Source organism: Anopheles maculipalpis, chromosome X (assembly GCF_943734695.1).
Source record: "Anopheles maculipalpis chromosome X, idAnoMacuDA_375_x, whole genome shotgun sequence".
NCBI classification, from domain to species: Eukaryota; Metazoa; Arthropoda; class Insecta; order Diptera; family Culicidae; genus Anopheles; species Anopheles maculipalpis.
Genome location: NC_064870.1, coordinates 20,167,887 through 20,192,834, shown reverse-complemented (window position 1 = coordinate 20,192,834; position 24,948 = coordinate 20,167,887). Strand labels below are relative to the sequence as shown.

General features: G+C 42.6%; 2 protein-coding genes across 2 annotated transcripts in view; both read left to right on the top strand.

The window, feature by feature from the left end:
• The window catches only part of LOC126559692 (surfeit locus protein 4 homolog), a 464,744-nt gene that overhangs the window by 354,368 nt on the left and 85,428 nt on the right, over window positions 1–24,948 (top strand). The window lies entirely within an intron of this gene.
• LOC126564524 (uncharacterized) lies at window positions 5,128–6,232 on the top strand. The gene is made up of 2 exons (XM_050221598.1): window positions 5,128–5,973; window positions 6,104–6,232. The coding sequence occupies exons 1-2, from the start codon at window positions 5,128–5,130 to the stop codon at window positions 6,230–6,232; spliced, it is 975 nt and encodes a 324-aa protein (XP_050077555.1).

Sequence of the window (24,948 nt, the reverse complement as noted above, 5' to 3'; positions counted from 1 at the left end):
CGAGTGTCATCCGTTCTCTGGTTCAGGGATTGGGAAGAATTAGGGTTCATGAGGAGAGGAAAGTTACTGTTTGAGAACGTTACCTGTCTAATTTGCGTTTTCGAGGTTCGTTGACTTCCCTTTGCTGCTTTTAACTTCGATTCGATTTTCGATTCGGACAGCCTGTGTAATTGGCTATGTGGTTACCTCAACAGTTCGCACACTTTAACTTGTGCGTTGGTATTACCGCATCCGTACAAGCTTTAGCTAATGGGCATGCTGTAGGAGTGTGATTATCCCCGCATTTGATGCATTTTGGCTGCCTAAAACAATTATCACCGCCGTGTCCGAAACTCTGGCAATTTTTGCACTGCATTACACCGCTCCTATTGGAGTAATATTTCCAATTCACTTTCTGATGATCAAGTGCAGTTATCGTGCGTAGTACTTTAAGCTCGACCGCTCCTTTGTCGAAATGTAGCAAGTACACAGCTTGTCCCTCGTGTCGCTTGTGTTTCATCGCTAGCTTTTTAATTGCCACTGGAGTCAGATTCTCCTCCTTTAAAATTTGTTGTATATTATTGATTGACATGTCCATAAGTCAGAGCAGGATGATTTTCGTTGTCTTATCTTCCTGTAGTTGATAAAAGTGGTAACTGAGGTAATGATAATGATGATGATAAGTCCCACCGCTTACCCCAACACAGGTTTGAGAAGGACGGAATTATCTTTACGATGTTTTTACTCTAATTGTATAATAAAAAATTAATAAACCGTAAGTGGGGGCGTCGAAGAGCATTTCGGGGATTCCAACAAGTCATCAACATATCTGATAAGACCAACACAATTCCACCGAGGAAGAAATGAGACTTCCTTCACGACAATGGTATTTCATGGTATCCTTTACGTAGCGTACCAGCGACCGAGGAATGGGACTGGTCCACCACGTTTAAGAACACCGCTGCGACATGCATATGGCCAGTTCCTCTAACACCTACGGGTGGGTTAGGGCACTACCTTCCGAAGCAGGGAAATCCATATCTGCGAACTCGGCCACATACAACCATCAATGTATGAATTCCGTTGTGAACTTCCAGACCGTGAACACTTTATTTTTATTTCTTTTTTTTTAATTAAAAGTACACAAAATTACAAAAATTACACAATCATCATCATCATCTAGATCATTATGACAAGTGCAGTTACACAACACAGAGTGACATGGACATCTAGACATATTTAACATTACACAGTTTGTTTGACATACACAGCACACCTACGCTTGAACTCCTGTAAGCTGCTCGCGTTTTTTAATTCCCTGGGCATTCTGTTGTACCGTTGAGTCCCTTTGAAATACAACGAGTTCCTAGCACAATGAGATAGTAAGTTTGGGACTCTGGCCTCATCAGCTCTGCGTGTACAGTACCTGTGAACGTCAGATCCCCGCACTATTCTCTCTCCCAGATACTCTGGGAATAGGTTGTTCAATAGTCGATATACAAATGTCATGGTCTGATACAAAATCCTTTGCTCTACAGACATCCATTGCAGGATATCCAGCATAACAGCGGACGATGTACGTCGACCACAACCCAAAATTAGCCTCATAATACGATTTTGCAACCGTTGAAGCCGAATAATTTCCCCCTTATTGCCGAACAACAAAATGGAAGAGCAGAAATCAAAGTGTGGGGATATTAGTGATTTGTAGAGGTAGACGTTCCCGAAAAAATCGAGATCGTTTGCCAGCCTACTAATCACTCCACACTTCTTTGCCACTTTGGTGATGACCCAGTCTATGTGAGCGTGGAATTTCAACTTGTCGTCTAATATTACCCCCAAGTATTTCACCTGACGAGTTCTTTCGATTGTTTCCATATTTATAACGATAGATGGAGGATTGGTCCAACCACTGGTAGTCATTATCATGGAACTTGTCTTTTTTATGTTTAATGCCAGCTTTTTGTACTTCAACCAAACATCTAGACCGTTCAAATCGAGATTAATGAGAGACTCCGCTTGTTTGATGTCTTTGTGCGAGATAAACATAACAGTATCGTCAGCAAAAAGATTGATCTCACAAGATTTCAAAATCTGTTTCATGTCGTTGCCTATATCCCGACTGCTCGCGAATCAATAGCTCGTGTCCATTCTGAAACTGCACCAAATGCTCCTTCATTACAATCTCAAGAATTTTTTCCAGTACATGGAGCATGTTGATGGGACGAAAGTCTTCTGCATTGACAGCACCGTTCACTTTAGGAATAGGTATTACCAATGACTCCTTCCATGTTTTTGGAATACAACCACTCTCTAGCGATGCATTAATCACCATAAGAAGGCTTTCTCCTATCACATAGAAGCAGTCCTGAATTGTCTTTGAATTCACATTCCCTAGGCCTGCCGTTTTTGTCAGGTTGAAACAAATCGTTTTAAGTTCCTCTAGTGTGACCTTCTGAAATTTGAATCGGTGTTCTGGTGTTTCATTTCTTAACAAAAATTCAGGTTCACTAACAGAATCAATGTTTTGATTTATCTGCAAAACACTGTTTACAAAAAAAGAGTTAAATTTGTTACAAATGATGGAATTATCAATCGGATTCAACCACATCATCAAATCTAACTACAGAAACGCGTGATTTATTTGACTTTAGTTTAAGTACTTTAGACATAGTTTTAAGTACTTTCCAAAGCTCTTTACTGTTACCTTTATGCTTTGATATCTCATTGCAAAAGTAATTTTTACGTGTTGTTTTGAGGTTCTTGCTGTAAAGATTTCTTAGTCTCGTATATGCAGACCAATCATATGCCGAGTTTGATCTAATAAATGTTTTGTATGCCTTGTCTCTCTTCCGTTTATCACGTAAAAGTTCCAAAGTATACCATTTACTAGTTTCTCTTGTTACGATTGTCCTTTCTGTAACCAAAGTGCTCATTGCACTTTCTAATGTATGCCATAACAAGTCTGCAGCTTCATCCAAATTGGACGTTTCATGCTGAAGAGTTTGTGACACATTGAGGCATTTCATTCCACCTCGAGCTACCGCCCAGTACGGACGTGCCTTGCATTGAATTAGGACAGGCTTAAGGAAGAATTAACAAGTATTAGTGCGCAATTATATTTTGTACGTATTGGAGACGACCAGAAAGCGAGCACCATCTCGGTCCACTGACATGGACCGAGGTAAAAAAACAACGAGGTAGGCCTCGTAAAGCCTCCCTCGAATCTTTAAACGTGAACAATAGTTCTGCAACGGTGGCTACTAGCAACGAATACGAGCTCCTTAGTGACACCGAAGAAATTCCTCACAACACGATCTCAATCAAGCCAGGAGTTTAAATTCAGGTTTCATGAAATATTTCACTGACGAACGAAAATGGCTTGCACTAGATAAGTTAGTTACATGAAATCATCTAGAGCAAAATGAACTTTAGAATTAGGAATGAACTTCCAAATTGTAATGAACTCAATTGACAGAGGAATACACACTCTCAAACGGAACGGCGCGAAGTGATCACGGTTTTTTTCTCTCGGCAAAGGAAACTTTACAGCCAGTAATTTAAGTAAGATTTTCTCACATTTTTGGTCCTTCGAACCGGATTGTCAAGTTTTCGGATTTTTATTCATCGCTCTGCATCAAGGGCTCGGGATAACGCTCTGCATCAAGGGCTCGGAATAACGCTCTGCATCAAGGGCAACGGCCAACGATTCGGTCATCGCCATCGTTTGAAATTTCGCGCCAAGCGGTAACGTGTTCTTTCGTGTGACTCTTTACTTACCGTGAGTGTTTTATTCGTGAAATGGATAAAAAACTAAAGCCAATTCAGTTACGGAAGCGGATTGCGTTGGAGAATATAAGTGCGCTCGAACGGTTCAAGGAACAGTTTTCTGGGGATGATGCAAAGCAAATCCCATAAGTGTTAGAAGACCTGGAAAGGTACAAGTAAGGGTTCTTCGCTGCAGTAGCAAAGCTGGAGGAGCTCGACGACAGCAACGAAGCGATCGAAGCATGCATCATCGAGCGAATCAACGTTGAGGAGCGGTGCAGGAAGCTGAAGGCTTTTCTGCGGGAAAGGCTTCCAAGGGACGAAAGTTCTTTGAACGATACGTCAGGCATGGCTCTTCCACGCTCGCGTTTGGTAGGCCCAACGCGCCACATCTGCACCTTCCAAAAATCGAACTACCATCTATCGATGGGGATCAAACGAAATGGCTGTCGTTTCATGACCGCTTCATCGTGATGATCGATGCCTCACCGGTGCTTCCATCGATTGCAAAGTTGGGATATCTGCTGTCGTCGTTAAAGGGGGAAGCGGCGCTTCCCTTTGAACATACGCAGTTAACGGCAGATAACTACTCAGTGACTTGGTCCGCGCTTCTGAAACGATATGACAATCCGCGGTTGCTCATACGGGAATATTATCGTAAGCTACACCATCTTTCCGGAGTGCAATCGGAGTGTGTGATAAAACTTACCAGCTTAGTGGACGAATTTTCGCGATACGTGAACGGTTTTGTGAAACTGAACGAGTCGGTAGATTCGTGGGACACACCGTTATCCAACATGCTGTTGATGAAGTTGGATCGTGCTACCCTATTAGCGTGGGAGAAATACTCAGTGCATTTCACGAAAGATCGTTATAGAGACGTGATCGAGTTTGTACAGGACCGAATACAAATCTTGAAATCGACTAATAACTTCGCGAGTGTTTCGACCGATAGTGAGAGTAAGGTGGCCGGCAAACTACGTTCTGCCGCTCCACGTAGATCTATAACACACGCAATTTCCTCGCGGTCATCTCCCCCCGGTACTGCAAACAATAAGTGTCCGTTGCAATGTGTCGACAGTCACTTTTTAAGGAGCTGTCCGGTATTCAACGGAAAAGACGTGGAGCAACGTAGTGAAATTGTGTCGTCGAAGCATTTGTGTTGGAACTGTTTGAGTGATTCACACCAGGTTAAACAGTGTAACTCGGATTATTTGTGCCGTACGTGTCGTCAGTGTCATCATACGCTTCTACATATTCCGGCGGTGGATTCAAAAGTTTCTATGGCAGTGCAAAACAATAACGGTATGGTGTTTTTGGAACATCGTGGACGATTATGGTGTGAGACATGAGGCACGGGCGCTCCTCGACGCCGGCTCCATGTCGAATTTCATCTCCGAGCCGCTAGCTCGGAAGCTGCTTGGGACACCTCGAAACAAGGTGAACGTGTCGGTCTCGAGCATCGCGAACAAAGTGCAACAGGTGAAGGGTTCAATCGTTGCAACCGTGGCATCTAGGAACCACACGCATGCTTGTCAACTCGAGTTGCTCGTTGTTGACCCTCCATTCTTCCAAATTCCAACGGCACCTATCGATGCGTCGGCGTGGAAAATCCCTGACTTGCCACTCGCGGATCCTTTGTTCCATGTGCCTGGCAAGATCGATGTCATAATTGGTGGAGACTCGTATTGGGAGCTCTATTCTGGTAAGAAACGTTTCCTCGGGAAAGGGAAACCTTGGCTTGTAGAGACGCCATTTGGTTGGGTCGTTGCTGGCAATGCATCATCAGGCATTTCGCATGATTCGCGTTTGTGCCACCTGGCTAGCAGCAGTACATCTTCGCTGGATTCGATTATGGAACGATTCTGGAAAATCGAGACGATTAGCGGTGATCCAGCATTGTCAGCGGAAGAAGATGCTTACGAGAAGCATTTCGTGGCCAATACAACAAGAGATACATCGGGCAGGTATGTTGTACGTTTACCGCAGACTTCTAATCCAAGTATCGTTTTAGGAGCGTCCAAGGCGATTGCGGATCGTCGGCTCCTAGCAGTAGAACGTCGATTGATGTGCAACCCTACAATGAAGGAAAAGTATACCAAATTCATGAAGGAGTACGAACAGCTCGGCCACATGAAACGTCTTACCGATCCAGTCGATGATTCCGGCGAGCACTACTATCTTCCTCATCACGCGGTGGTAAAGGAAACGAGCACAACCACAAAGGTACGAGTAGTATTCGATGCATCATGCAAATCGGCTTCTGGATACTCGTTGAACGACAAACTGTTGGTTGGGCCTGTGATTCAGGACGATCTCTTCACAATAATCGTTCGATTTCGATCACATGCGATAGCACTATCAGCAGATGTCGAAAAAATGTACCGCCAAATTCGCCATGATGACGACGACCAAAGATACCTTCGTATTCGGTACAGATACAATCCCACAGAGCCTATTCAAACCTTCTAATTACAAACGGTAACCTATGGTACCGCATCCGCATCATTTCTGGCAACCCGAACCTTAAAACAAATTGCATACGATCATCAAATACAATTTCCAAAGGCAGTGACTGCAGTTCTTCATGATTTCTACGTAGATGACTTGCTAACGAGAACAGAAGACGTAGCCGATGCAATCGAGATACGAAGCCAGATCACGGGAATTCTTAACTCGGTAGGCTTCTCATTAAAAAAGTGGGCATCCAACGCACCGGAAGTACTGAAGGGTGTCCCATCAGAAGATTTGGCAGTTCTTCCAACACACGAATGGCAAGATCCACAATCTGTATCAACACTGGGACTCGTGTGGGAGCCAGCAGTTGACATGGAAGAGTCATCGAAGCATCCGATACTATTTGTTTAAAACATCAACTGGCGGTCTTACTGGCAACAGCATACCATGAGAAATATTTGCATGCCGGTCCGGAACTATTACTATCCATGCATCGTCAACGGTTTTGGATCATTGGTGGACGCAATTTAACGAAGGCTGTGTTCCACCGCTGTCACAAATGTTTCAAGGTTAAGCCTATACTGGTGAAACAATCCGTCGCGGACCTGCCTGCTTCAAGGGTTTCACCGACAAGGCCCTTTTTGGTGAGTGGCATCGATTACTGTGGGCCAGTATTCTTGAAGTCGACCGTACGCAACCGAAATGCCACAAAGGCGTACATTGCAATCTTTGTGTGTTTCGCAACCAGGGCTGTCCACATTGAACTAGTGAGCGATCTCACTACCGATGCCTTCTTGGCAGCACTACGACGCTTCATGGCTCGCAGGGGCAAGATCGCGGAACTTCATTCGGATAACGCCACCACATTCAAGGGAGCTGCACACGAGCTTCATCGCACTTATGAGATGCTTAAATGCAGTGATCGCGAACGCAATGAGATTTTCAACTGGTGTGCCAACGATGGTATACAGTGGAAATTCATTCCACCACGGGCACCACACTTTGGAGGGCTGTGGGAGGCTTCGGTACGATCGGCGAAACAACACATCATCCGCACGTTAGGAGGCACGAGCCTCAGGAGGGCATGATTACACTGCTGGCACAGGTCGAACAGTGCTTGAATTCTCGACCGCTGATTCCGTTATCAAGTGAGCCTTCAGACATGGAACCGCTCACGCCCGGTCATTTTTTGGTAGGGTCGAATATGTTGTCTGTGCCACAGGTTGATAGAAGACAGGTTGCGTCGAACAGGTTAAAGGAGTTTCAGCTAATTCAAAAGCATCTTCAATGCATATGGTCGCGTTGGTATCCGGAATACCTGCAGCAGCTTCAAGCTCGCGCGAAGCAATATTCAGTGCAACCGGTAGAACTAAAAGAAGGGCAACTGGCGATCATTAAAGAAGATAATGTTCCACCTACCTTGTGGCCAATGGGAAGAATCACAGCGTTACATCCAGGGAAGGACGGTATAGTTAGAGTTGTAACGCTACGCACAGCCGCAGGAAAGGAAGTTGTACGAGCAACGGCCAGAATCGCATTGTTACCAAATACTGAAACTTTGTATGACACATGTTAGGCAATCACACTTCCGTTAGCAATGTAAACAAACACCCAGGTATAGAGAATAATCGATCAACGATCGATAGCACAACGGTCACACTCTGCTATAAATCGATGCTAAGCATCGGTAGCGAGTTTTCTATAAGTTTCATGAATTAAAAGAAGTTCCTTCTTTGGTGGCCGGGAATGTTTAAATTCAGGTTTCATGAAATATTTCACTGACGAACGAAAAGGGATAAGTTAGTTACATGAAATCATCTAGAGCAAAATGAACTTTAGAATTAGGAATGAACTTGCAAATTGTAATGAACTCAATTGACAGAGGAATACACACTCTCAAACGGAACGGCGCGAAGTGGTCACGGTTTTTTTTCTCTCGGATAAGAAAACTTTACAGCCAGTAATAAAAGTGAGATTTTCTCACACCACGTAAAGCAGAACGTGTCCCACCGATCATCGTATGTGGTACATCAGTAGGAGATGTACATCGAAAAATAACGTCTGTAGGTGTTGGGCATTACACCACAAATACTACTACAAAAGGTATAATAGTAAGTACAACAAACACCACGGATTTCCGTAAAGTGGTAGAGGAGCTCAAATGTACTAGCACGCTATTTTACACGCATCTGTCCTGTCCTGTTTGGCTTACCCGACTACACAATTGACGAAGTTCAATCCTCCTTAGAACACCTAAATGTAAAACCGCAGGCAATTAAAAAGCTCCATATCAAAAAGAAGAAGTTTGACGATCAAATGCTATACTTGCTGCATTTTGTCAAAGGGTCCATAACTCTTAGTGAACTCAAAAACATTCGTGCTGTGAACCATCATCGCGTTTACTTCGAGTATTACGCTTCATCCAACGGACCGATTCAGTGTAGAAATTGCCAGCAATTTGGACATGGCAACGCAAATTGTCATCTTAAACCCGTGTGCGTGAAATGTGCTGATACGCACATTTCAAAATCCTGTCCGTTGAGCCTCACGACTACAAGCCCGGACGGTAAGATCGCACCTTCTAAGCTACGCTGTGCGAACTGCGGCGACCACCACACTGCCAATTTCCAGGGGTGTTCAACACGTGTAACTGTTAGTAAATCTAAAAATATAAGACCTAAAGAAACACAATTTACTTTTGAGCAAGCTGAATTTCCGTGCTTGGAAAAAGTTCAAAAGCCTACGCCGCATGCTATGAATTACAGCAATGCCCTGAAGACCCGAACTGATAATCGTCAGTTTGATCTCAACATCGACCTAAGCGAAATAGGGCAGATATTATAAGACATGTACATCGATCTAAGGAGCTCAAAAAAAGACATAATATCTGTAATTGTACAGATAACAGTCAAGTATTGTTTCCCAAATGGCAAATAAGGACAAGCTTAAAGTCTTATATTGGAATGCCAACGGTATTCGCAACAAAAGTGTAGAACTATTTAATTTTCTAACCTTAAAAAAATTGACATTGCTGCAATTAGTGAAACCTTCTTAAAACCAACTATACATTTTTCACACTCAGATTTTAAAATTCTTAGGTTAGATAGATACCCTGGCGAAAAAGGTGGGGTTGCAATAATAATTACTAAGAAACTAAACTATGCTGCACTTAAACTACCTAAACTAAAAATAATTGAAGCAATAGGAATATCCGTACCAACACAACTAGGCTTAATTAATATTGTGTCAATTTACAACCCAGGTGGAAACACTGACACTTACAGCTTTAGACATGACATCAGAGCTCTGAACAATATCCGTGATAGTTTTGTAATTTTCGGCGACTTTAATGCCCGACATCAGCTTTGGAATTGCGTTAGATCCAACAGGATGGGTAAAACCCTCGTTGATGAAATTCAAAGAGGTAATTTTACCATCCTCCATCCTGTGGACCTCACATACATCCCAAATGATCCAAATCATTCTCCTTCTATCTATTCACCTTCCAGTATATTTCGATATAACGACCAATAACATAAATACCAGATCATCACAACGCGAACCAAATTACGCAATGGCAAATTGGACCGGTTATCAAGCTTTCATTAATAGCAGACTACATTTAACAGAACTAAATTTAAATAATATTAAACACGAATCCCAAGTCGACATTATGATGAATTACCTGACCAGTACAATACACATTGCCCATACTAAATATGTTCCATTAAGCATTCCCGACAAATACAGGATAATCCTTCCAACTAGCATATTATCCAAAATCAAAAAAAGGAACATAGTGAGGCGTCGATGGCAAAGAGATAGGCGCAACTTAACATTGAAGACACATTACAATAGAATGACTGAAGAAATTAACTCTGAGATAAAACAAATTCGAAACACAGCATGGGCTGAAAACCTTAAGAAAATGAATGTCGGACCTCAAAATAATAGGTTTTGGAAGTTTCTCAATATTATGGAAGGTAATCTGCACACTATACCTCCTCTAAAACATAACAATGACTTACTAGCAACAGATAATGAAAAACTCGAAATCCTTAAAAACCAATCAAAACCCTTAAAAATCAAGTTGTAAAAGCAAATTATTCTACATATAATGATGCCAGCTCCTTAAACAACAAAGTTGTAAATGGAGTAAACAACTTTCTAAGTTATCACGAAACACTTATTAGCCATGATGCAAGAATCACATGCAAACCTCAACAAGTTAAAAAGATAATATTAAACCTTAAAACAAGAAAAAATCACAGGGACTTGATCTGGTAAATAATCGTTCACTAAAAAAGCTGCCTTAAAAGGGTCTTATCTATCTAACAGTTATACTTAATTATTTCCCAACTGTTAGGAAAAAAGCGAAACTGATCCCAATTCCGAAGACTAACAAAGATCCTAGTAAACCCGAAAGTTACAAACCCATCAGCTTATTAAGCTGTCTTGGGAAAATCCTAGAAAAAATAATAGAAAAGCAAATTACAAAGCATGTAAATAGCAATAACATAATACCCCACTACCAGTTCGGTTTTCAACGAGGACTTTCAACCATCAACCAATTACAAAGACTTACTTGTGAGTGTCAAATCGCAACATAAAAAAATCAACAGGATTAGTATTATTAGACCTGGAAAAAGCATTTGACAAAGTTTGGCACCCTGGTCTAATATACAAACTCATTAGCTTAAATTTCCCGCCCAAAACAATTTTAATGATTCATGTTCATGTTCAGTCCATTTAAACTCAAACTTTTCGGAACCATTTACTCCGTTAGCTGGAGTACCACAAGGTAGTGTATTATCCCCCATATTATTTAACATCTACACAGCTGACATTCCCAAAGTGACTTCGTGTAAGAGATATGCCTTTGTTGATGACTTTGCCATTAGTTCTACTGCCAGACGCCCTACTCCAGTCATTAACAATTTAAATAGAGGAATAATGAAATATGCATCATACTGCAAAAAATGGAAGCTTAAAATAAACGATAGCAAAACTGAGGCCATATACTTTACCAGTTGCACAAGCGCTAATAATATTCCAAATCGCACACTGAAAATTAACAACACGAATATTGCATGGAGAAATGATTTCAAATACGTAGGTGTGACGTTAGACAAACGTTTAACTTTCAAAAGACACATCGAAAACAAATTGAATTTCGGTGAAAAAGTACTAAGATCCATTTATTGCTTCATAAACAAGGAAATCCAAGTTAAGTTTAAGAAATCAAATCTTATTATATAAAACTGTCGTAAGACCAGTTGTTCTTTATGCGTCCCTCATCTGGGCCAATTGTGCAGCGACACATATGAAAAAACTCCAAGTGCAACAAAACAAATGCTTAAAGCGTATATTGAATTTACCTTTTTGGCACAGTACAATGAATATACACACAAGAACAAATGTACCATATATCACCGATTATGTCCTTAACACTCTCACTATATACAAAGAAAAATGCACTACTAGTTCTTTAAGAATAGTAAATAGACTTAATCGATAATACAATAATAGTTAAGTTACATGAATATAATAATATTTTAAGGTATGAAGATTGAATGAAGAGTTAATTTTTAAGAGTTAATTCCTGGGTCCTGGATTTCTTGTCAATTTTTCCCTACGGTAAATCCCATAACGTTAAATCTATAGCTTAAAAATTTCAATGAAATAACAGATCAATAATTATTGTGTTAAGGTTAATGAAGTAACCGGTATCAAATGGAATTCTACAATGTTAATTAGCATAAGCAACTTAATAAATATCTATGCTACTACTACTACATTGAGGCAAAGAGCATGCTTCGTGTACCTATTCCAGCATTTCACTTTACGTTGATCTGTCTCACATCGTTCATCGCTTATGTTCAAAACAAGTGTTTCATGGTCTGTTATTTTTAATAACGAATCAGTAGTGACTTTGATATAATCTGTGCTTCTATAAACGTGATCAATCAATGTTCTGCTCTTTCTAGTAATACGTGTGACCTCATTTACCTTCTGTCTCATATCTTCTGAATCCATTAAGCTTTTCAGCTTAGCAGATTCATTCTGACATTCAACTAGTCGATATTGAAGTCACCGACGATTACATTTGTTTTCCTGAAATCTAGAAACCTTTCCAACCAATCTTCCAAAATATCGACAAACCTAGAGTCGCTTGCACTAGGAGAGTGGTTTAAAATACCATAATTTCCTACTGTCATACCCAGAGAAACTGCTACACCAAGAAACCAATTGCCAAGAATAAACCAAGATGGTACCACATCTTCGTATATTTATATGAACAACTAAAAAAATTCTCAGAAATTCTATATAGTGCATGAAGATTTTCCGATACCAACTGATGGAGTACTAGGCCGAGATATCCTTACGGCCCACAAATGTAACATAGATTACGATACCTGGTTGTTAAACATAAAGCTTAATAATAATTTAGTTAGCATTCCTATAGTAAGTAAAAGTTTTATTAAAAATAGCATAATACCGGCAAGATGCGAAATACTTACAAAAATGAATAACAAAAACATAAATGAAGACTGCTTAGTAGCGATGGGCGCACCGGGCCGGAATCACGATTCCGATCCGATCCTACCCAAGACTAGTTCCGATCCGATCCGAAAGAATGATTCCGGATGGTTCCGGAATCAAAAACGATTCCGGACCGGTTTTACGTTGCCCGCTCCACGTAGCTATGAAATGTTTGTACCGATTGTGTTATTTCCGATCATTCGTCACATATTGAAATACACCTAATATAATGCAAAAAACCGCATTAAAATCGGTCGACAAATGAGGTAGTTAGCGAAAATAAAGTGCGTGCGCCAAATTCATACACCACCCAAAACCCGTCCATCCCACACGAATAAACAATCTGCTCGTCACTATTGAGCGTAGAAGCAAAGAAAGGCGAGGCGAAGAAAGGAGAAGAAAGCAAGAGTTTGTGCAACCAAACAACTTAGTAAGAAATCTGCAAGTTGATTGGAGCATCATGCGTGGGAGAGACATGAAGCGAGAGGGAAAAATAACAGAGGATGAGCAAGAAGCAGCTCACACATGACCGAGACATTATAAACAAGAAGGAAGAAAAAAAGAATGACGGTATCGATACGATGGCAATGCTGACCACCAGCGATCAATACATGCAATGCTACACTTCCAGGAAAATCTGGATTCAAAAGTTCCGGATCAGAGGCCACTCCGGATCAGAGGCCAGTCCGGATCAGAGGCCACTCAGGATCAGAGGCCACTCCGGATCAGAGGTCACTCCGGATCAGAGGGCACTCCGGATCAGAGGGCACTCCGGATCAGAGACCACTCCGGATTCTCCTGGAAGTATACCATGTATTGTTCGGTTTGCGTCATTGTTTTGAAAATTTTGCCTTCGTGAAATTTCACCACGACAACGCGCGCCCGCACACAGCCAACGTTACCCTTGACCTGCTCAAGAAATTTGGCTGGGACATCATCGATCACCCTCCCTATAGTCCCGACGTAGCCCCAAGTGACTACCACATGTTCCCCGCCCTGAAAAAACATCTCGGAGGGAAGAAGTTTGAAAGTGACGCGGAGGTTCAGAAAGAGGTCAACACCTGGCTGCGCGAGGCGGTCGGAGAGTGGTATTCTGCCGGCATAGACAAGTTCATCGTGCGGATGCGCAAGGTGCTGGAAAAAATGGCGATTATGTAGAAAAGTAGCCAAGGCCTTGGCCTTTCCAACGGTGTATCGCTTGTTGTAAATAAATGTCATTTTCTATGAAAAAAAAATTAGAGACCTTACTTTATTGTCAGCCCCCGTAGAACAAAAATGCTTTGACAACGAATACGTTGCCTTGGAATTCATTGCAACAACTAAGTTAAACCATGCGTACTTCAGTCAGCTAGTGCGTTCTTGTCCCACTTTCAGTTTGTTGTCATATTGAGCTATATGGAAAAAGAAGGAATTGTCAAAAATAGATAAACTTTTCACGTTTTGAATGGAAAAGCATGAGACATGTTTCAAAATCTTCCAAAAAATTGCTACGGCAGTTGCATCGTTGAGCCATGAGTTGTGATACTGTATTATGAAGAGTTTTACCTTCCAAGCAAAAACCAACTCGCGCAACGATCAGATTCCTTTCTGTTATTAAAATGAAACTGTAGTTCTCAGGAAGGGCAGCACGATTTAATGCCTGTGGAGCGCTAGCATGCACTTGTAGGGCAACAAAATCTTCGTAGATCTTTAAGATTTTGCTCTTAGAACCTGTCTCTAGAAGCGCTTCAAAATTTTCTATTATCAAGGGATTTGATACTGAAGAACGGACTAGAAGGCGAAGCGACAGCATTTCAAAACGTAGTTTGAGCGGCATCACTCCGGTCATCACTTCTAGGGACATGTTGTGTGTGGATTTCATGCTCCCTAGTGCGAGTCTAAGACAGCGGTACTGTAGCCTTTCAAGCTTGAGTATCAACGTATTGGATGCCCAATGGAAGCATATGCTTCCATATTCCAATACGGATAGTACCGTTGTCTTATACAGTCTCAGGACGTCTGATGGATGTGCGCCCCACCAGAATCCTGTGACTGTCCTTAGAAAGTTGATTCTTTTACTGCATTTTTGCACCAGACGGGTGAAGTGAGTACTCCAGTTTAGCCTTGAATTAAACCATACACCAAGGTATCGAAAATTGTCGGTAGTTGATATCTTTTCACCATACAGAAAGACATCAATTTTCGGGTCATATAGTCTTTTCTCCCTGTTTTTTTCCGTGTCGCTAAAAGGAGAAAAGACTACCATATCAGTTTTCGTAGCAGAGAACTTGATACCAAGGTTTTCAGACCACTCGGAAAGATTATCCAAAGTGGTTTGTAAAGTCAGTTGTATTTTGTTGGCGTCTCTGCTTGCAAAAGATATGACGCCGTCGTCTGCCAATTGTCTAAGACTGCAGTTTGGCGCTAAATAAGAGTCTATATCCTTAACATAACAGTTATACAACAGGGGTCTCAAGCAGGACCCTTGTGCTAGTCCATGGAAGCTGGTTTGTTTTAGCTGCACGTGACCATTGTTGAAATTCATAGCTTTTTCCGACAAAAGGTTGAATAAGAAGTTATTCAAGTCCCAGGTCCGCATTTTCTAACTTTTGACTCAGTTTGTATGGAGAAACTGAGTCAAAAGCCCCCTGTATGTCAAGGAAGATAGACCCCATGTTCTGCTTGCGTGCACGGGCAAGCTCTATTTCAGTCACCAAAAGCGCTAAACAGTCATTAGTACCCCTGGCTTTACGAAAACCAAACTGAGTACTTGAGAGAAGGTTGTTGGTTTCCAACCATTCTTCTAACCTAATAGAATCATTCTTTCAGCAATACGGCCAGGCCGTCCTTTATGGATAAAAAAAAAGAATCATTCTTTCAAGGAGTTTCCTCAGTTACGAAAGTCACACGAGATATCGGCTGTTTGCGGTTTGCCAGGCTTCAAAATAGTGACAACTTTCACTTCTCTCCATTCTTGCGGGACGCTGTTGAACTCCAACATATCGTTGAAGATTCTCAATTATAGAAGGGGAATTCGGGAAGATTTTGCAGCAGGTTGCTGTTGACCTGATCCAGGCCTGGGGAAGAATTTTTGCTTGAAAGGAGAGCAAGCGATAGCTCAACCATAGTGAACGGTGAGTCCATGACAGGGTCACTGCCAGGCGCGTTTTGTGCAAAGTTTTGCGCAGAAACGAAATCGGGGCAGAGCTTGTGGGCAAATTCACTTAGCCACTCGCCAGAAAAGCTTTCGCTTTCGTTGATGTTGTTGCTGTTTCGCATTCTTCTAGCCATTCTCCAAAGCGAATTAAGTGAAGCGGAAGGGTCTAGGTTATTGACATATCAACTCCAATAACCCTTTTTCTTCGCCTTCAACAGGTTTTTGCACGATCTCTCCAGTCCTTTATATTTTTCATATAAAGACCTTGAGCCTGTGTCTCGGAATGCTTTAAATGCCTCCCGCTTCTTATTAAAAGCTGCTTGGGATCCTTGTCCTACTAAGGAGTGGGAGGTATTTTGAATGTCCTTGCTTGGTGGAAGCGCTTTGGTTGGGCCTCAAGAGCGCACTTGTTTATAATTTAAACAAGTTTTTCGTACTCCTGAACTGGAGACAAATCTTCCAAGTCAAGAGAAAGCGAAGCGGCTACTAATTCACCGTATCTCGTCCAGTCGATGTTCCTCGTTAAGTCACATTTAACGGGGATTCCACCTTCTGGACATCCTCCCTTGATGTAGGAAATTTCTATCGGCAAGTGGTCACTGCCGATAGGGTCCTGGATCATCTTCCAACTAAAATCCAGGGCCATCGCTGATGGACATAGAGCCAGGTCCAGTGCACTCGCCCTACTCTTCGGTGTCTGCATCCTAGTTGCCTCTCCTGAGTTGAGAAATGAAAACCCAAATCTGTCGCAGATGTCTCGGATAATAGGAGCACGAATGTCACCCTTATCCCAGTCGACTCCGTGAGAGTTACAATCTCCCAGGATCAAAAGCGGTCCAGGCAAGACCGCTGTTAAATTTCCAAGACCCTCTTTGAACTTTTCATTTTTTTCCTTTTCATTCTATCGGAGGGATATAAATTGAAGTAATTGTCACGTGAAGATCGCCAATTTTTGCCTTGACTGCGACAGTTTCGATAATTTCTTGCCTAGGGGTAGGTATTCTGCTGAAAGCGTGACTCTTCCGAACACCAATTAGTACTCACCCACCCCTTGTAATGCGATCTTAACGGATTATATTATATCCCGGGAAGGTAAGATTGATGTCTTCCGATAGCCAAGTTTCACAGAGGGTGAACACATTGCAATTGTGCTCGCCCACTAATGCTTTGAATGAGTATAGCTTACCAAGCAAACTCCTACAGTTCCACTGTATGATGGTAGCCCTTGGAGGCATCAATCGTCCAATCGGACCATCATGCTTAAGCATGGCCATTCGGCCAGCCACTGTTCGATCATCCCCTTCAGGAAAGGAAGGGCCCAAGTAGCGATAATGTGCAGGTGCTGCGGGAGGTTGAGGGTCATGAAGAGGTACTCTAGGATCTTGGAAAGGGACGGGGTAAGGGTTTTCGGAGAACCCCCGGTTGGAAAAGTCAAGCTTTCCAGGGGGGTTTCGGTCCGTGAAGATCGCTTTTTCTTGGACTCCTTCCTGGCAATTTGAGGAGCGGGAATGGGATTTTCAGCATCTCGTTTCTGGACTGGGGTGGAAGCTTTAGCTTTGGCGAGACACTGTTGTGCCAAGGATTTAGTTTTTGTCCTTAGGACTTTCCTTTGTACTTTAGAGCATCGCTGTACGATCCGCGTGCCCTCTCGGATACTGTTTTCGTATGCTCCTTTTGATGTTTTCGGTACACGGGGCACAAGGCTACCTCGTGCCACTCGTCCCGGCAATGCGAACATTTTTGGGAGGGGGCTTTGCACTCCTCGGTGCCATGTGCCCCTTTGCATTTACCACAGCATGTTTTACGGGTGCAAAACGGTTCAGCGTGTCCAATCTGACTGCACTTAGAACAGGTTGCCACCCTTGGTACGTACGGCCGGTTAATGGGTATCCGGAGGCCTTCTAGAATGAGGGCCTGCGGGAATACCGTACCCTCAAACGTAACCCGGATTGAGGATGTCGGGATATATTTTTTTTCTGGCTTGCTTGAAGCATCAAGCTTAAAGAGCTTTTTTGCTTCAAACACTTTAATCTTGGGCGAGTTTGGGGTTTGAAAATCCCCAAAGCCCAATTGCACCACTTCCTCCTCAGGGTAATCGAAATCCTCGATTACGCTGGAAATTATTATAAGTTATATAGTTATGCGCAGAATGTTTCACACGCTGAGTTGCATCCGACACCTTGGTCCCGTGTTGTACAACGTGACTTCCGAGCATCAGCATGTCATCTGATACTCCAGGAATATCAGCATGCAACATGGTACCGTGGGACAAGCGGCCAACGGGAGAACCATCTAGCGCAGTCTAGCAGTCTTCGCCCATCGTGCAGCCGAGGTGTATCAGCTCTCAATAAAATATTAAAAGTTTGTTTTCTGTAATTAAACCTGTTTTTCTATTACAAAAAGAAAGATAACCATAACTATATACTTTTGATTCGAACGACAACGTGAGAGATAGTTTCTAATATGGTTTGCATAACAGATTTGTGCGGTAGTGGGAACCGCGTTATGTCCTGTAGAGTTATTTAGATTGAGTTCCAATAATTTTTGTATAGCATCATCTATGCTTGCGTAGGATCCGTCTTTAAGTATAATCATAGTTTCTTTATCGCGTGTACATCAAAGGGAATCTACTCCATTTTTCGTCGCCATCTTTTGGGCGATCAGGCTTCGGTGTACTTTTGGTGAGGCTGTTCTATCCTTAACCAGCAGTGCATGTGATGCGAGACGGTCGTTCATGGCAAGGTTTTTTGTTCCACTTGCAGGCGGGGAGCTTTCCAGCAAGAACAAGAACAGCAACAACATCAACTGGAGAAATTTTGCAGTGGCTTGCGTATGTTGGATTGTGTTTCTGTTTGTCTAACTTTGCTAAATGTTGTGTTTTTTCCTATTTATTTTACTCTCCGATACAGCGTTCTCCTACACACACAATAAAAAGGGGACACTTCCGAAAGGCGCGTAATCAAACGTCAAAACGTTTTTGACATATCACGTCACATACATATCACGTCATGACATCTCCTCCCTTCTTAGAGAGGCACTAAGGGGAGTATTTGTTTGGCGGGCGGCGTAGACCATCACTGTGGCGCAATACAGGAGATCTAGTTCTTTGTGGGCTACTAAAAGGCGTCGCGTATCGGGAGTCGAATGACTCGGTCCCATCTGAAGATACTTCGCTGTGTTGGAATTGTGACGGTTGATGGTCGTAGTAGCTTCAGCGACGATTTTCTCCGTTTAACCCGGTGGTCTCAGGTTCTTTTGCTGCATTCGTTGGTTCATTGTTGCCCTGGAACAACATTGTCTGATAGATATGGCGTTTCAGATGCCTTCCTTGGAAGAGGACGTCATAGTGTAGATCACCAAGCCGGAAGTGTACCGTTGCAGGAATCCACTAGTCCATCCTAGAGTTGCCAGACAAACAGTAGACTTGCTGTCCGGGCTGGAAAGAACGATATGTCGATTCGAACTGTGTCTGCTGTTTCTCCGAGAGTCTAGCGTGTGGATTTCGTGGTCGAACTAGATCAATCCGTTTTCTGATGTTTCGGCCTAGAAACATATTCGCTGGCGATACCCCAGTTTCAGTATGCAGTACTTTACGATACTGCGGCAGAAACCAATTGATGCTCATCTGTTGGGAGCTTCGTGTTGTCTCCATCGCTTTCAGGGCTGGTTTGATGGTTTGGACGTAGCGTTCGGGCTGTCCGTTTGTTGCTGGATGATACGGAGCGGATAACTTGTGGAATTTTACACCACTTTGCTGCAGGAACGTCTTAAACTCGGTGGATGTAAATTGTGTTCCGTTATCTGACACAACGGTTACTGCATACTGCGGCAAACAATCCGTCCAACAGATCGATGGTTGCAGCAGTTGTTGTTGATTGGGTTACTTTTACCTCAATCCACTTGCTGTAAGCGTCCACGACGAGTAGTGAAATCGCTCCTGATACGGGTCCGGCATAGTCGATGTGGATTCTCTCCCATGGGGTTTTCGGATATTCCCAGTGGTGACGGTTGAACTTCGGAGGTGATGTTGCTTGTCGTGCACATTCGCTGCATGATTTGGCTGTTTGTTCAATGTCCAAGTTTATGCCCGGTCAGTAGACGTAAGAACGTGCCAATGCCTCTTGACCATGCCGATGTGCGCAGTGTGGAGATCGTTCAGGATTGCGGTTCGAAGGGTGCAATCCCGAACGTATGAAAACGCGTTGGTTATGACAACGTGATGCTCGAACAGCAGGCATTTAGCTACTATGGTGTACATGACTTCCGGGGCTTTATACCCTGCGTGTTCAAGGTTGCGTCCTAATTCGAAGGCCTGAATTATTTTCCCGAGGCGAGGGTTTTTGCGTGTCTCCTGCGCGATATGTTCCGCTCGTATTGGCAGCTGCTGTATCTGGTGTAGTACAAAGTCTTTGAACTCATCGTCGAAGTCTCCTCCCTTGCGCAGAGAAAGGCTGTAAACATCGGACTGATGCATAAAGTTGGCAGTGATTTTTCCGGATGAAAAATTTGTGTCAGCTTCTCATGGACGGTTATCAGACCGAATTTGCGGGCCTATAAGTAGTGGAAGAATCGTTTGATGGTCCACACGATTGCGAGAGCTTTCTTGTCTATGATAGGATATCATTGCTCTGTAGACGACATGCTGGCAGCTGGCGTAGGAAATTGGTCGGTCTGTTCTTTTACTTAAACGATGCGAAAGCACCGCGCCTAAACCCGTTTTGCTAGCGTCAGTAGCTAGAATAAGTGGAAGGGTTGGATCATACTGCATGAGTACCTCAGGCGAAATCAATATCTGCTTGACATCGCGGTAGGCTTTATCTGCTTCCGGTGACCATATGAAATCGCTTGCTTGTAACATGTTTCGCAGCACTTTGGTCCGTGAAGAAAGATTCGGAATTATTGCAGTGTAGTATGTAGCTTTGCCTAAGAAAAGTTAAAGCTCTTCCGGTGTCGATGGTCGTGGAGCATCTCGTAAAGCTTCAATGTGTTTAGTGAACTTGTGCAAATCTTCGTGATCGATACGATATCTTAAACATTCGAGTGATCAAACAGCAAAGGTGCACTTTGAGCGATTGAGCTTGAGTCAACTCTGTTGCAGTCTGCTTAATTTGAAAGTTAGGGCTTGAAGAAGTTCATCGAAATCCGTAGCAAAAACGATAATATCATCATGGAAACTTACCACACTGTTTGAACTTGCAATGCTGTCTCCATGCGTTAATGACAAATTGCGGGGATTTTTGCTCCTCCATATACTGCTCGGGTCGGTCGAATGTGTCCGTGTGTCGTCGTATCTAGAGTGAGTACTTAACGGAACTCTTCGTTGATTGGCAGGTGCGTATAGACGTCTGTTATATCCATCTGGCAGAAAAGAGCGGCTTCCTTTATGCGGTTGAAAATGATCTCAACTTTGGGGATAGGGTGTTCATCGATGATCATTCCAGAGTTTACTCGGAAAATTCCTCCTTCTCGTAGAATCCTTATTTCAACTTCTTCTAAATTTCAGTGGAATCCCTGTCACGTAAAGCCAATGGAACGTCGCGAGCTTCGCGAATATCTGCGTTGCATGCGCTTTTAGATGCACAGAAGCAGGCGGCCCGATTAGTTTACCAATTACATCACTAAATGCCCCGGTGAAACTGTCTAGTAAAACGGTAAGCTGAATTTCACGATCGGGTGTGAGCTTGAAGCTAGAGATGGCATTGATGGAAGTGTCCGGAACTATCATATTGACCAGATCGATCTGATACACGAAGTGAGCGATCCATTCACGGCCGAAAAGAGAATCGCTTTTACCAGATACCACGTACAAGTACAAGTTTAACCTACGTGTTACGGAGCCAACGGACACGTTTACTGGCAAGCGGCGTGTAACTGGTGAATTGTCTGTCTGTTTGTAGAAGAGCTCATTTTCCTTTTATTGCTTGCAACGTCGTTTCACCGATAATACCGCACCCGTGTCTATTTGCATCTGAGTGGGTTTGCGTCGATCTTTATGTTGAGCATTATTTTCGCTGCGGGTGAAATTTGCACTGTGCATTGTGTTGATGTAGTGAACAGAGTCGATACCATCAGCTGGAACCTGATCGACCTTAGAACGGTGGCGCGTTGCTTTTCGTGAGCGACAGACCTGCCAAAGATGCCAAAGACCCTTTTTGTTGCACATGCGACAAATAGCGTCGCGGAAACGACAAGAACTTCTTGTGTGTGGCCCATCACAACCTATGCAGGACGCTGTAGCCGAATTTTAGTTCATTTATGTTTTTGCACTTGTGTTTGGATGTGACTGGTGATCGGATGTGAATTGGGAATGCGTAGCGGATGGTTTGTAACTGGAAGGCGCTGCTCGACGGAACTGTTGCTGTCTGTTTGTGCAAGGTTTATCATAACCTAACTTATTTGTGACTTCTGTTGGCGTTGTCTGTGTTGCTTTAGAAATATCACGAAGCGTGCTCCACGTTGCCTCAAGCGCTAGAGCAATATCCAAAGCTTCGTATTTCGGATTAAATGTATTCGGATTCTTAGCGATGACTTCGTCACAAATATCGCGTGCTTCTATACCGTGCAGCATTTGTTCAATCAACATCCTGTCGAGGAAATCATACTCACAGTAGACGGCACCTTGTTTGAGTCGAAGAACGAATTGTGCGATTGATTCGACTTTTTGCTGCAAAATACTCCGGAACTTTACGCTTTCGACAAACTTGTTTTTCTTTTGATTGAAATGGTTTTGGGGCATTGCGCGTAGTTCTTTGTAGGACATTTCCTCCGGCTGTCTAGGGGTGACGAGAAACTTGAACGCGTTGTTCAACTCAGTTCCCATGTGTACGCGAGCGTAATATGTCATATGTCATAACAGGTTGGCTGATAAGTCCCCGGTCTGAAATATAGAATGCGCCGATAGTAATAAATGCTTATTATTTTTATATAGCACCAACCTTCAAATGATTCGTGTCAAAATTTGACGTCTGTATGTCAATTAGTTTGTGAGACAGAGCGTCTTTTGTCAAGCAACTTTTGGTTGCTTGACGAACGAAAAAAGAACGAAGAAGAAAAAAGTGTTGTTCCACCAAGACAACGCACCGTGCCACAAGTCATTGAGAACGATGGCAAAAATTCATGAATTGGGCTTCGAATTGCTTCCCCACCCACCGTATTCTCCAGATCTGGCCCCCAACAACTTTTTCTTGTTCTCAGACCTCAAAAGGATGCTCGCAGGGAAAAAATTTGGCTGCAATGAAGAGGTGGTCGCCGAAACTGAGGCCTATTTTGAGGCAAAACCGAAGGAGTACTACCAAAATGGTATAAAAAAATTGGAAGGTCGTTATAATCGTTGTATCGCTCTTGAAGGGAACTATGTTGAACAATAAAAACGAATTTTGACAAAAAAATGTGTTTTTCTTTGTTAGACCGGGGACTTATCAGCCAACCTGTTACCTTGCGGTACACCAGCTTTGGGTGCAAATGTTTCTGATTTAATGTTTCCGATGTGGACACTGTTTTGTCTATTTTCAAGGAATGATTTAATTATTTTGACCAAATATGGAGGATATTTATAACATATCAGTTTATATATCATGCCTTGGTGCCATATCGTATCGAAAGCCTTTTCTCCATCCAAAAGTACCAAGCCGGTTGATTTTCTAAATATTCGGTTATGTAATATGTTATTTTTAAATCTGTGTATTTGATGGGTAGTGTATAATGCAGGTTGAAAGCCAAATTGACAGTTCGGTATCACATTGTTATCATCCGTGAATGAACGGAGACGGGCACAGATTATTTTTTCAAATATCTTTCCCTCACAGCTCAATAAGCTTATGGGTCTATAGTTTTCCGGTTTACTCATATCCTAACCAGCTTTTGGTATTGCAACTATTTTTGCTTTCTTCCATACATCTGGAAAATATCCAAGTTTCAAACAACTATTGAAAATTATATTAAGGTAAACAATAGCTTTGTTTGGCAATCTTTTAAGAGTATTATTATTTATATTATCCCAACCCTTTGCCCTTTTGGTTTTCAGGTTATGAATTATGCGTTTGATTTGTTTGGTATTACAAAGTTCCAATTATTAGTCTCCACCGTTTTATGGGATTTCAGAAAAGTGTTTTCTACGAACAGAACTCGTAGAAAACACTTTTTGTTCTACTGGACTTATGAAAGCACGAGTTATTTTGTGAGCGTTTTCAAATTGGTTTTTGAGAGCCTCGCATTTTTCTGAGGCGTCAATTATTACGAGGGCTGACAATAAAGTAAGGTCTCCAACGCTGCAACTGCGCCGGATCACGCGCTAGGCGAAATCTGGCAACACCGCCGTGTTCCTTGGTTCCCCCACTACCACTTTGCTGTTGGGTGAGGCTTCCCCGACCGCTCAGTCTTGGCTGAGCAGCTGTCAACGATGAAGGTACCCTTCGCGTCAGCGTCCAAGTGCGAATTGCGTTCTGTAATACGTATTTCTTCTTCGATACATATTTCGGATTTTTATTAATTTGAGTATTTCCTCCGGTATAACTATGTTATATTGCCCAAGAATAATAGTAGGAACGGCTAAGTTATGGGCATCATATATAATTTTGTTAAGTTCTGCGACCATAGAATCAATTTGTGTTTGATCATTTACAGAGTTGTGATGTGTATGATTACAATTAAGATTGGTATTAATGTATTTTTTGAATACATTCCAATCGGGAGAGACGGGCGTTTCGGGAAACAATGAAAGCCTGCCGTGTGGTTACCATCACAGTTGGCACATTTTAATTTGTGTTCGGGGATTTTACCATCACCTGAAGATGGTCCTGCTGTAAGGGGGCATTGTTTGGACTGGTGATTACCAGCACACTTGTTGCATTTTTCTTCATGGTTGCAGTTATTTCCACCATGACCGTACACTTGGCATCTTTTGCACTGCATTGGTCCCGCTTTTTTTGAAAAGTAGTTCCATGACACTACGCAATGGGCTAGTCCTCTGATTTGCTTCAGGAATTGAAGGTTGATTGAACCCACACGAAAGTGTAACAAATACACCGCATGGTCATCGTATCTCTTTTTTTTATATTCAGTTGTTT